This window comes from Pseudophryne corroboree, chromosome 8 (assembly GCF_028390025.1).
Source record: "Pseudophryne corroboree isolate aPseCor3 chromosome 8, aPseCor3.hap2, whole genome shotgun sequence".
Classification (NCBI taxonomy): Eukaryota; Metazoa; Chordata; class Amphibia; order Anura; family Myobatrachidae; genus Pseudophryne; species Pseudophryne corroboree.
The window spans coordinates 395381120-395395731 of record NC_086451.1 but is presented as its reverse complement, the minus strand read 5'-3'; the positions used below and the strand labels follow the sequence as shown (position 1 = coordinate 395395731).

At 41.9% G+C, this 14612-nt stretch overlaps 1 protein-coding gene across 7 annotated transcripts in view; it reads left to right on the top strand.

Annotated features, from left to right (window-relative positions):
- The window catches only part of LOC134949265 (cytochrome P450 2A13-like), a 94266-nt gene that overhangs the window by 57968 nt on the left and 21686 nt on the right, over positions 1 to 14612 (top strand). For 6 of the 7 annotated variants that reach the window (XM_063937759.1, XM_063937754.1, XM_063937755.1 and 3 more), the window contains 3 exons: positions 3760 to 3909; positions 5949 to 6109; positions 8444 to 8620. In XM_063937759.1, the coding sequence (XP_063793829.1) occupies positions 3834 to 3909; positions 5949 to 6109; positions 8444 to 8620 (414 nt within the window). In that variant the 5' untranslated portion in view covers positions 3760 to 3833. The remainder of the gene's footprint in view (positions 1 to 3759; positions 3910 to 5948; positions 6110 to 8443; positions 8621 to 14612) is intronic. The other variant, XM_063937758.1, reaches the window with a different exon arrangement.

The window sequence follows — 14612 nt, the reverse complement described above, 5'->3', positions numbered from 1 at the left end:
GGCGCATGCTCTTCACGTCCAGTGTTGGGAAGATCAGGCATCGCAACCGACACAATTGGACTCTCCTTGTGGATTTGGGATTTCGAAGAACGCACAGTTCTTTGCGGTGCTACTGCTTTTGCCAGCTTGAGTCTTTTCATTTTTCTAGCGAGAGGCTGAGTGCCTCCATCCTCATGTGAAGCTGAACCACTAGCCATGAACATAGGCCAGGGCCTCAGCCGTTCCTTGCCACTCCGTGTGGTAAATGGCATATTGGCAAGTTTACGCTTCTCCTCCGACAATTTTATTTTAGGTTTTGGAGTCCTTTTTTTACTGATATTTGGTGTTTTGGATTTGACATGCTCTGTACTATGACATTGGGCATCGGCCTTGGCAGACGACGTTGCTGGCATTTCATCGTCTCGGCCATGACTAGTGGCAGCAGCTTCAGCACGAGGTGGAAGTGGATCTTGATCTTTCCCTAATTTTGGAACCTCAACATTTTTGTTCTCCATATTTTAATAGGCACAACTAAAAGGCACCTCAGGTAAACAATGGAGATGGATGGATACTAGTATACAATTATGGATGGACTGCTGAGTGCCGACACAGAGGTAGCTACAGCCGTGGACTACCGTACTGTACTGTGTCTGCTGCTAATATAGACTGGTTGATAAAGAGATGTAGTAGTAGTAGTATGTATGTATAAAGAAGAAAGAAAAAAAAACCACGGGTAGGTGGTATACAATTATGGACGGACTGCCCAGTGCCAACACAGAGGTAGCTACAGCCGTGGACTACCGTACTGTACTGTGTCTGCTGCTAATATAGACTGGTTGATAAAGAGATGTAGTAGTAGTAGTATGTATGTATAAAGAAGAAAGAAAAAAAAACCACGGGTAGGTGGTATACAATTATGGACGGACTGCCCAGTGCCGACACAGAGGTAGCTACAGCCGTGGACTACCGTACTGTACTGTGTCTGCTGCTAATATAGACTGGTTGATAAAGAGATGTAGTAGTAGTAGTAGTATGTATGTATAAAGAAGAAAGAAAAAAAAACCACGGGTAGGTGGTATACAATTATGGACGGACTGCCCAGTGCCGACACAGAGGTAGCTACAGCCGTGGACTACCGTACTGTACTGTGTCTGCTGCTAATATAGACTGGTTGATAAAGAGATGTAGTAGTAGTAGTATGCATGTATAAAGAAGAAAGAAAAAAAAACCACGGGTAGGTGGTATACAATTATGGACGGACTGCCCAGTGCCGACACAGAGGTAGCTACAGCCGTGGACTACCGTACTGTACTGTGTCTGCTGCTAATATAGACTGGTTGATAAAGAGATGTAGTAGTAGTAGTAGTATGTATGTATAAAGAAGAAAGAAAAAAAAAACCACGGGTAGGTGGTATACAATTATGGACGGACTGCCGAGTGCCGACACAGAGGTAGCTACAGCCGTGAACTACCGTACTGTGTCTGCTGCGACTGGATGATAAATAATGATATAAAAAATATATATATATCACTACTGCAGCCGGACAGGTATATATTATATAATGACGGACCTGCTGGACACTGTCTGTCAGCAGAATGAGTTTTTTATAGAATAAAAAAAAAACACCACACAAGTGAAGTCACACGACGAGTGTTTAACTTTTTCAGGCAATCACAATATAGTATACTATACTACTAACTATACTGGTGGTCAGTGTGGTCAGGTCACTGGTCAGTCACACTGGCAGTGGCACTCCTGCAGCAAAAGTGTGCACTGTTTAATTTTAATAATAATATGTACTCCTGGCTCCTGCTATAACCTATAACTGGCACTGCAGTGCTCCCCAGTCTCCCCCACAATTATAAGATGTGTGAGCTGAGCACAGTCAGATACGAGTGTTTAACTTTTTCAGGCAATCACAATATAGTATACTATACTACTAACTATACTGGTGGTCAGTGTGGTCAGGTCACTGGTCAGTCACACTGGCAGTGGCACTCCTGCAGCAAAAGTGTGCACTGTTTAATTTTAATAATAATATGTACTCCTGGCTCCTGCTATAACCTATAACTGGCACTGCAGTGCTCCCCAGTCTCCCCCACAATTATAAGATGTGTGAGCTGAGCACAGTCAGATATATACATAGATGATGCAGCACACTGGGCTGAGCAGTGCACACAGATATGGTATGTGACTGAGTCACTGTGTATCGTTTTTTTCAGGCAGAGAACGGATATATTAAATAAAACTGCACTGTCTGGTGGTCACTGTGGTCAGTCACTAGTAAACTCTGCACTCTCTACACAGTTCTACAGTACTCCTAATCTCCAGTAAATCAGGTCAATCTCTCTCTCTCTTCTAATCTAAATGGAGAGGACGCCAGCCACGTCCTCTCCCTATCAATCTCAATGCACGTGTGAAAATGGCGGCGACGCGCGGCTCCTTATATAGAATCCGAGTCTCGCGATAGAATCCGAGCCTCGTGAGAATCCGACAGCGTCATGATGACGTTCGGGCGCGCTCGGGTTAACCGAGCAAGGCGGGAAGATCCGAGTCGCTCGGACCCGTGAAAAAAAACATGAAGTTCGTGCGGGTTCGGATTCAGAGAAACCGAACCCGCTCATCTCTAATGATGATACAATGCCCGTCAGCAGAAACAGGTGTGGAAGGGGCTGAAAAGAATTGAATACAGCCCTATATCTCTGCTTTATGTCCAGTAGCTCAGAAAGCACTTCCCACTCTCTGTTCAGGACTCATAAGATAGTGAAGCCTGACAGAGAACGCTGTGATGCACTGGCTTTACAGGAGCTGTAATTGCTATACTTCAGTGTGAGAGCTTTTGTCGGCAAGGCATTACTCGCATATGGGGTGGCAAGTGAAATCCTGAAGTGCCAGTACACCCTCTTTTTAATCCAGTGATTCACAGTGGTTTGTTAGTTCTCATACTCCGAGAGAGCGCCTGTCCGCTCTGCACTAAATTTATGGAGGCGTACTGCTGCAAAGTGTGATTGAAGTGCTAATACAGGTGATTGTAGTACTGTGTGGTGTAATATGGATAAGGGGTAGTACTTTGTGGCGTAATGTGTATAAGGGGTAAAAGTGCAGTATAATGTGAATAAGGGGCCCTAGTGTGTGGCACAATGTGTATAATGGGTACCGTGTGGCGTAATATGTATAAGGGGCTCTACTGTGTGGTGGAATGGTAATAAGGTTGCACTACTGTGTTTGTAATTTGAATTGGGGGTTCTGTTGTGTGACCATGCCCCTTCCCCGCGAGACCATGCCCTTTTTTTTGCACATGCAACCCCAGTGCAGACTATTCCTATTCTTATGAAGAGCACCAGTGTTGATTCTGGCACGGGGCACCAAAATGTCTAGTTATGGCTCTGGATCAAAACTGCAACTTTCAGGATGCTTTCTTTATTGTCAACATACTTATAGATGTAGATACTGAGTATATATATCCTTACTCAAGTCATGTGTGTTACACTCAGTGAGCTTCTAAAACGGAGATGCTGTCTATCCTTTTTCAAAAGGCAATAGAGAAATGACAGACCGCATCTGATTGGTTGCTATAGCCAACATCACCAATTCTCTGTTATAGAAGCTTTAGTAAATTTACCTCAGTGTCTCCAAAACAGTGCTGCACTGAGTCTCTTCTTCAGTCTTAGATATTGCCCACTGTACATGAATATATGTTTGTTACCTTCTTTGCCAAGACTTGGTGTTGAGTGATGCATCTTTCTTACCCCTTAATAGTACATGTGTGTATTCCTCAGGAGTGATATTCAGCAATGGAGAGTGCTGGAAACAGCTCCGTCGCTTCTCAATTACGACCCTCCGGAATTTTGGCATGGGGAAAAGGGGCATTGAAGAAAGGATAAAAGAGGAGGCTCATTGCCTTGTGGAAAAATTGAAAGAGATGAATGGTATGTAGTCCCTAATGTATCAAAATATATTATAAGTGGATAGAAGTTCCACTGCTCTATAGACTGAAAAGTGAAGATAGCCTTTAAAATGGATCTCACACCTATCAGACCTTACATCATATATCTAAATCAGCACTTTGCATCAATGTTTAAGCAAATAACGGTAGAAGGGGCCGTTGCTTGGAAAAAGAATGACCAGTCCTCATTTATCACAGTCTTAGGAGAACAAGGATTAAGATGGGATGTAGTTGGGATCCCTGCATTTAGGGATCCCAGCAGTCACAATACTGGTGACAGAATCCCGACAACTGTTAGAATGCTGATGCCTGAATCCTGACAGCTGGAATTCCGAGCGCAAGTATACCAGGGAAGTTAGGATTAGGCTACAGGGGGAGGGTTAGTATCAGGGGGCTGGGGGAGGTTGGGGTTTAGGCTGCAGGGAGGGAGGGTTAGGATTAGGGATACTTACAGTACTGACCGCCGGCATCCAGTGCCCAACCCGTTTGAGATAATAGTTTAACCTGCAGTTATAAATGATTACCAGCTACAGTAGGTGATAACATTTCCTTTCTCTCTTCTGCATGCACTTAGTCTGGTGGTAAGGTTTTCTAGGATGAATTCAACCTGATTACATTAATGGAGAGAATATTTAGCACCATCTAATTGTTGAGTGGTATAATTAAGAGTGGGAACATTCTGAAAGTAGGGTTTAGAGAAATCACCCTGGGCATAGAGAAAGTGACATGGAAATGAATAAAAGGCAGGAGGGTTAAAGGGTGCATATGGTGCATATAGGTTGAGGGTACATTTCAGATTGGGTCCTCTGTAGCCCACCTAAACAGGATTTTGTTCATATGTACAAATCATGGTTCTGTTTCGGGCTTGGATGCAAGTGTGGGCTTCCAAGGCAGCCATATTTGTTGCCTTTGCTAATGCGAGAATACAGCCATTTATGCTAGTATCGGACCATCGCCTTCATATGGTCACACTGCCCACTGTTTTTCAGTTCGCAGCTGAAACATTCAGTCCATAGCTGTAACCTATGTGCACCGTATGCCCTATCCTTTACATACCACTTTCTCTATGCCCAGGGTGATTTCTCTATTATATTTTCCATATTCAAAACATTATGAGGGATTAAAACTAAGATTATTGTGGAAATTTCCACTAAGTGGCGGGATGTAATGGAGTCTAAGATCACCAGAGGTGCGGGATGCCATGCCTTGTCAGTAATTGCCCCTTTAAAAACAAAAGTTCAAGGCCGTACGGCATCCCACACTATGGCAATCTCGAATCGCATTACATCCCATTGACAGAGTAGTCGATTTACAGCAAATATGTCATCCTCTATTCGGAATGCTGGTGTCGGCATTGTGAACAGTGTCGGTATTCTGACTGCCGGGATCCCGACTGAATTCCCGAGAAACAAACCATCCCAGTTTTGTGCTGACATTGATGTATAAGAGCTGCATTTTTACTTGTCACTTTGAGGGACTGTACGCAATGTTGCGTTTGTAGCTATGCGTGCAATGGCAGTGGGATATATTTGCAATGGGGTTGCATAATCTCAGATGAGATTGTGGGTTTGGTTAGAGGTCTTCGCAGATTTGTGATTGCAATCACAATCAGTGTGCATTCAGTCGCAACTGCAATCCATGCTGAATGAAGACCTCGGAACATCTGTCACATGGGGGGTTTTACGTCATATGGCATATGGACAACCAGTAAGTGAGGTCACATGTACATATGCACAGGCTGTCCAAACATTACCATAATATACAGTAATTGTCATAAGTATGAGATCTTTTAGGTTACAACCTAAATAGTTTTATGCAATATGTATATTATATGTAAATAAAACAGACATATGCTATATGATGCCGTTAATGTGTATTAAGTAGAAATATGAATTCAATGTTCTTCTAATATTATGTTATACAGCTAGGTTTATGTTTTAGGATATTCAATAGTATAAGTATAATTTATTTGTTTAGCATTTTTCTTGGCAGACATGTAGTATTTTTTGCCTTCATCTTTAGGAACTCCCTTCAACCCAACTTACTACTTTAGTCAGGTGGCTGCCAACGTTATCTGCTCCATAATATTTGGGAACAGGTACAGCTATGGAGATCCTGAGTTCCGCAGGCTCATGCACATCATCGATGACATATTTCGGGCCATGACCTCATTCTGGGGCCAGGTATTTATGAAACATTGCTCAATAGATTTTCATATAAACCAAACAATAATCAAAATTACACATCACACAGAAACATTCTACGGGAATTATGAAACCCCAGACCCTAACGTCATAAGAACCTTTGTTTTACACGGTCGCTCGCGTCTGTATACACTATTTTAATTGATTTATTGGTTAATTTTTTGGGGTTAATGAATAATTTCTGCAGAACGGAGAATTAGTAATTTCTGCAGAACACTGTATTTAGCCACCAGGGTAATCTTCATCTTATGTCGACTGATCTGTGCCTAAAACCATCATAAATCGTGACTGATGATTGCGGTGATGATCTGGTGCTACGTCCTCAGATGCAGCACTTGGAGAATCTTCCTGCAGCTGCCACTCTCAGCTGGAGGTCCCTACACTTCCTGGAGGTCCCTCCGCTTCCTGGAGGTCCCTCCGCTTCCTGGAGATCCCTCCGCTTCCTGGAGATCCCTCCGCTTCCTGGAGGTCCCTCCACTTCCTGGAGGTCCCTCCGCTTCCTGGAGATCACTCTGCATTCTGTTTCCCCTTCAACCCCACCCAGTGCATGCTTGCATGCTTTTTTCTTTTTTAAAATGTGTGTTTTTAAAAGAATTATATTGGACATACTTTTAATGTTTTTAACCTATTCAATCCTACAAAAAAATTACAATTTCTGAGCGGTTTTTGGAAAAAATACTAGTTAGTTAACTGGTTAAAGAAACCATGGGCTATATTTACAGTGCAGTGATTTTTATAAACCGCCTCTTCTCTGGAGATGGAAATGTAAACCGGAATGAACAGTGTAATAAAGGCATAAAGTATCTATCGCATCACTAGTACCGTAACATGTAATCATGCCTACAGTAGCACTGGCACACAAGCTACATCAATTGGTTGTAGTATGAGATAAATATCTTATCTCAGTAAAGGTGTGTACACACAGTGAAATAAATCTGTAATATTTTGACTATATAGTCAAAATCTTAAGGAAAGTTAGTGCATATCTGAAGGTGTTAGGCAGCTTGCGATACCATTTCGATCCCGATGCACGTTCTTGTGGGGTCGGTATCGTAAGGCTAGATAGACTGTGCACGCAAGTCAATCTTGACTATCTAGTACAGGGGTGGCCAACCAGTCAGAGGCAAAGAGCCAGAAAAGATCCATAGGCAAGGGCAAGAGCTACTATCATGCGCGCGGCGAAGGCGCGCGCGCAAAAATGGGTGTGTGGCCTAGTTGTCACAAAGCCATGCCCCATGTTTGTGCACACACCTTTTGGTATGACGTTTGTAGGAGTGTGATCTTATGTCATAACCCCGTTTAGTCATGTTGTACAGTCCCACATACATATAAAAATGGCAAAAAATGGGTGCCACCACAGTGCCAGATAAATATATGCCCCCAGTGCTGATACACATGCCCCCACAGTGTCTCACACAGTGCCAGATATGCCCCCAGTGCTGATACACATGCCCCCACAATGTCGACAACAGTGCCAGATATGCCCCCAGTGCTGATACACATGCCCCCAAAGTGTCTCACACAGTGCCAGATATGCCCCCAGTGCTGATACACATGCCCCCACAGTGCCTCACACAGTGCCAGATATGCCCCCAGTGCTGATACACATGCCCCCACAATGCCTACAACAGTGCCAAATATGCCCCCAGTGCTGATACACATGCCCCCACAGTGCCTAACTCCCCCCCCCCCCAAAAAAAAAGTGCTGCTGTGAGGGGAAGGAGAGCGCAGCATGCGCCTCTCCTACTCCTCAGTCTCTGGCGGCGGTATCTATCTTCAATCCGGCGCCGGCCAGTGAGCAAATCGGAGCTCGTGGTCCGGCAGCCAATCAGGAGCCTTAGCTGCCGGTCCGCGAGCTCTGATTGGCTCCCAAATTTGATGCCAAATTTTAGATAGACACCGCTGCTGGAGACCTGTTGGGAGTGCGCTGTGTCGGGCAGCAGTGTCCGAGAGCGGATCGAGGCGCATGCGGCTCGAGTGCCGTTGGTTGGCCACTGCTTATCTAGTACAAAGTATAGTCAAAAGTGGCACTTAGTCAAAGTCATACATAGAGAAAATCTCAAGCACAGATAGTCAAAATCTGAACTATCTGTGCTATCTGGGCTCTGCGGGAGTTCTATGGAAATCACATAGTCAAAATCAGGCCTTGCAATCATCTCACCGTGTGTACAGAATTTAAGATTGATACATGAGGCTGTGAGAAATAGAGAAAAGAAGTGGAACAATGGCACCTCTACTGAATAGCGAGATAAAATCTTAGAAATCTTGGATTTCCATTCTGTTAATGCACTTCTTTTCTGCCATGTACTGTAGCTGTATGATATGTTTGACATGCTGATGAGGCATATACCAGGACCCCATCACAAAATAACTAAGTATATATACCAACTGGATGAGTTCGTCAAAGTGAGGATGGAGATTGATCGAAAGACATTGGATCCAAGTAGTCCACGACACTTAATCGATAGTTTTCTTATCAGAATGGAAGAGGTACGGTCATTATTCTTCATTACACTGATGTGAAAGGTTTTAGCAGTCTGTTATTTTGTTATACACATAAAATATATACATTTATTTTTAACTTTCCCCCCCCCCCAGTACAGTTTAATGAATATGGGAAGACTCTATTTACCAAAAGGCAGTTTTTTGCAGTTATGCTATGGGATTGAAAACACTTTTTTTTTTTTTTTTAATCCATTGCACGGTGTTTAAAAATATGCAATTAATATTGCAAAAAAAATGAAAATTAAAAAACTAGGCAAGTAAATAGCGCTTTGCATGTACAGTGGGGATTGAAAGTTTGGGCACCCCAGGCAAAAATTCATTTTAATGTGCAAAAAAAAGCCAAGGAAAGATGGAAAAATCTCCAAAAGGCATCATATTACAGATTAGACATTCTTGTAACATGTCAAAAAAAGTTTGATTTTATTTCCATCATCTACACTTTCAAAAGAACAGAAAACAAAAAATGGCGTCTTCAAAAGTTTGGCCACCCTCACAGCTTGTAAATGCTTTTTGTAGCCAGCCAAGAGTCTTTCAATTCTTCTTTGAGGTATCTTCGCCCATTCTTCCTTACAAAAGTCTTCCAGTTCTTTGAGATTCCTGGGCTGTCTGTGACAGACTGCTCTTTTAAGGTCTATCCATAGATTTTCAATTATGTTGAGGTCAGGAGATTGTGAAGGCCATGCAAAACCTTCAGTTTACGCCTCTTGATGTAATCCACCGTGGATTTTGAGGTGTGTTTAGGATCATTATCCATTTGTAGAAGCCAGCCTCTCTTTAACTTCAGCTTTTTCACAGATGGCATCAAGTTAGTGTCCAAAATTTGCTGGAATCTTATTGAATCCATTTTTCCTTCTACTCGTGAAATGTTCCCTGTGCCACTGGCTGCAATACAACCCCAAAGCATGATTGATCCACCCCCATGCTTAACAGTTGGACAGAGGTTCTTTTCATTAAATTAGATTAAATTAAATTAAATTAAACAGATTAGACATTCTTATATGTCAAAAAAAGTTTAATTTTATTTCCATCATTTACACTTTCAAAAGAACAGAAAACAAAAAATGGCGTCTGCAAAAGTTTGGGCACCCTGCAGAGTAAATACATTTTACTGCCCCCTTTGGACAGCTGAGACCTGGCAGTGTCATGGATTGTTCTCAATCATCATCTGGAAAGACCAGGTGATGTCAATCTCAAAGGTTTTAAAAGCACAGACTCATCTCACCTTGCTCCAACAATCAGCACCATGGGTTCCTCTAAGCAGTTGTGTAGAACACTGAAACTGAGAATAATTGACGCTCACAAAGCAGGAGAAGGCTATAAGAAGATAGCAAAGCGTTATCAGATGCCCATATCCTCTGTTCGGAATGTAATTAAGAAATGGCAGTCATCAGGAACAGTGGAAGTTAAAGCAAGATCTGGAAGACCAAGAAAAATATCAGACAGAACAGCTCGCAGGATTGTGAGAAAAGCAATTCAAAATCCACGTTTGACTGCACAATCCCTCCAGGAAGATCTGGCAGACACTGGAGTTGTGGTACACTATTCCACTATAAAGAGATACTTGTACAAATATGGTCTTCATGGAAGAGTCATCAGAAGAAAACCTCTTCTACGTCCTCACCACAAAAATCAGTGTTTGAAGTTTGCAAATGAACATATAGACAATCCTGATGCTTTTTGGAATAAAGTTCTGTGGACCGATGAGGTTAAAATCGAACTTTTTGGCCGGAATGAGCAAAGGTACGTTTGGAGAAGGAAGTGCACAGAATTTAATGAAAAGAACCTCTGTCCAACTGTTAAGCATGGGGGTGGATCAATCATGCTTTGGGGTTGTATTGCAGCCAGTGGCACAGGGAACATTTCACGAGTAGAAGGAAAAATGGATTCAATAAGATTCCAGCAAATTTTGGACACTAACTTGATGCCATCTGTGAAAAAGCTGAAGTTAAAGAGAGGCTGGCTTCTACAAATGGATAATGATCCTAAACACACCTCAAAATCCACGGTGGATTACATCAAGAGGCGTAAACTGAAGGTTTTGCATGGCCTTCACAATCTCCTGACCTCAACATAATTGAAAATCTATGGATAGACCTTAAAAGAGCAGTGCGTCACAGACAGCCCAGGAATCTCAAAGAACTGGAAGACTTTTGTAAGGAAGAATGGGCGAAGATACCTCAAAGAAGAATTGAAAGACTCTTGGCTGGCTACAAAAAGCATTTACAAGCTGTGAGGGTGGCCAAACTTTTGAAGACGCCATTTTTTGTTTTCTGTTCTTTTGAAAGTGTAGATGATGGAAATAAAATCAAACTTTTTTTGACATGTTACAAGAATGTCTAATCTGTAATTTGATGCCTTTTGGAGATTTTTCCATCTTTCCTTGGCTTCTGTTTGCACATTAAAATGAATTTTTGCCTGTGGTGCCCAAACTTTCAATCCCCACTGTACAGTATATGCTAAATTAGTAATTATCATGTATTTTGTAAGTCTTAAGCATAAAGTTAACACAGCTTTTCAATGTTTATGAGCAAAACCCAAAATTCTTTAAACCTAAAGGGGGGTAATTACGGAGCGATAATCTAAGCAATCTGACTAGAATGCTTAGATTTTAAGCATGATCGCTCCGTGTGTACCCCCCCACAGCGATAGCAATGCACGGCCCACGCATCGCTATCGCTGGTGCTAGATTGACCTGCATGCAGGCTCAATCTAGCAGGTCGCTCACTTCACCCGCTGGGTGAAATGAGCAGCCCCCCCATCCCCACCCACCCGCACGCTCAGCACATATCTCGCTGTGCTTCACTCAGCACCTATCTCTCCCACATCTGCCCGTGAATACGGGCCTTAAGACTAAGGGGCAGTGTACTAAGCTTTGGACAGTGATAAAGTGAAGAGAGAGAAACTGCCATCCAGTCAGCTCCAAACTGTAATTTTAATAAACACAGCATGTAACATGGGAGTTGGGAGCTGATTGGCTGATACTATGGGGGGATACTCTGGCAAAATCAACCTGGTTTTGTCAGGTAGATGATTGCCACTTTTAAAAAAAACAGGAAAACTGTTCAAAATCTCTCACTTTCTGATTCACACTCTTTATCTCCCTCCACTTTATCACTTTTCAAGGCTTAGTACATGTGAAAATTAATCCTGGTTACATGTGAAAATTAATTAACCCAACTTGTTATTGCATTTACTTGCAGACTTTGGGTAATCTATATATACTGGTTTTCCAGATCTCACATTGTCTCACTTACAAAATATTTTGAATATGGATTCACTTGGGGCCCAAGTCAGACGTGATTGCTACTGTGCATTTTCGCACAACGGATGATTATCGAACTACTGCGCAGGCGTATGCACCGCACTGCGCACACACGTCGCCAAACAGCAACACAATGGTGCGAAAAATTTCGATCGCATGGCTGTTCGCAAGGTGATTGACAGGGAGAGGACGTTTGTGGGTGGTAAAAAAAACTGAATAAATAAAAAAAGGGTTGACCCAGCGCTAATCAGTTGCGATTTCTGTGCAGCTGACAAAAAGCAGGGGTCACTCAACCCTGCATAAAAGAAATCTAAAAGAAAAACAGCAAAATTGCAGCGCACAGAGACAGCATAAATCAATTTAAAAAAAGTTTAATTTATTAAAACAGTTTATTATAACCTTTAAGCAGATATGTGTAAAAATTAAAACACATCACCAACTGATGATATTTTTTGCACTAAACAATCCAACAAATTTAATGCTGTAGTCTACAGCCAGACATGTACTAAAAAGAAAAGCTCTTTTTATACATTTAATGTTACCTTGTAACTTATCTAATAATGTATCAACAATGTTGCATTTATAGAGCTAATTCCAACACTCCACAAGGATCAAAAGAACTACATTCAGGTATATAAATAAAAACCAATTGGTTAATGGACTTCCTCCTGATAAAGCTGGTAACGACCAAGGAGTTATATTGTTATGAATATTTAACTCCTGTATTTAAAAGTCCATTGTGCACAATTGTACAATTGTATTTAGTAAGCTGGCCAGCTATTTTGTATATCCCTGATGCAGTTATAAGCTGTAAAACATGCAAAAGTCTTCCCCGGCTGCTGGTGCCATACCTTTTTATGGCAGTCTTTTCTGGTGGACTAAAATGCACACTTTCCACACATCATGTGCCAAAACCGCCTCCTCCCCGGCTGCTTGGTGCTATTAACCTTACGTGGCAGTCTTTTCCGGGAGGCTGGGGTTGAATGATCCAAGCATGGAATGGTCTCCAAGTGCAAAAGACAACTGCAGTCTAATCGGGTGATGTGAAGCAGTAGGGTAAAACTTTACGTGTTTCTCCGCCTCCTTATGGTCTCAGCGGCTTCTACAGAAGTTTAGTACATGTCTGGTTGTAGACTACAGCATTAAATTTGTTGGATTGTTTAGTGCAAAAAATATCATCAGTTGGTGATGTGTTTTAATTTTTACACATCTGCTTAAACGTTATAATAAACTGTTTTAATAAATTAAACTTTTTTTAAATTGATTTATGCTGTCTCTGTGCACTGCAATTTTGCTGTTTGTGGGTGGTATAACTGGCCGTTTTCTGGTAGTGTCTGGAAAAATGCAGGAGTTCCTGTTTTCAGGGCATGTGATGTGAGCTCCGGACCTAATCAGCCTGATTGCTTTGCACTGGAGGAGTAAGTATTTAGCTACACACAGACTGCACACACTGCACAGAATGGGAAAAACATTAGATGGTGAGTGTGATGCGAACGTATTTGCAGCTGTCCGCTAACTGAGGGGAATTTTCGTACAGCGTACACATGCAATCGCACACCTGCACGGGGCAAATTTTCACCCCCTCCGGGCAGCGACTATCTGATCACAGGACAGTGTAATTTGCAGCACAGGTCTGAATTAGGCCCTTGGATCACCTCTCCTCAGATATTGATTTCACAGAGACAATTGGGGAAAAATTAATGATTTTAAATTATTAAAATGTCAGTGATATACTAAAAAGAATACCTCATCCCCTGCTGGTGTGAGTTCCTCTACAGGGCGCAGGTGAATCACATGCTGGCCATAGCTTTTAACTTGTAATAAATCGACAGTTTGGTATAGAAAATATTCTACAGTTGGGTTCACTAAGCAGGAATATTATGGAATATGAAATGGATTTATTATAGAATGTTATAATAAAGATTTAGGGGGGTATGCAGTTTGCTCTGGTAACCTCGAAGCTATTGATTTCACCCCACTGCACATTCAATTGAGGACGTTTTCACCCGTTTTTTAGGGAAATTTTCACACCAATGCCTTTTCACCTTTTTTTTTTTCCCAGTGAAAAATGGGTGAAAAATGTCTCAAAATCTGCAAAAACGGCAGGTGTTTTCGCCAGCGCAGATGAGAGCACGTGGATTCGCCAATCCACGTTTCTTGCTCCTGCTGAATTTTTTGTCTAGGCGAAAAAAACGGCCCTGCTATTGAATAGGGCAAGTCCCCATTCGCCCTAAACATGGCTAAAAGTTCAGTTTTTCCGCCTAGGTGAAAAAAACGGACTTAATTGCATACCCCCCTTGAGTAGAATAAGAATTACGTGGGTCTATTTAGTCAATTAATGATTATTCAGTGGGATGAAAAACTGGGGTGAGGCATTACACCAATTCTTCACTGCCTTAAAGAAGACCAGAAGATTGAAATGTCAGTAACTGTGCTTTGGATCAAATTTTTGAAGAAGAAAATGGCATATTCCAGGATTCCATCAAAGACTTCCTGTTAATCTCCTCTGTTTAGGTAACTTGCTCTACCACAATCAGCGGATATTGTAATTTATTATTTTTAATATGTCCATACAATTATTATAAGCTCAATCATTAAATTAAAATGTAATAGGCCAGGATCCCTTTATTTGTATCTGCTTGCCAATGTAAGGCCTTGTTCACATAAGAACAATGGGGCAGATGTATTAACCTAGAGAAGGCATAAAGAAGTGAT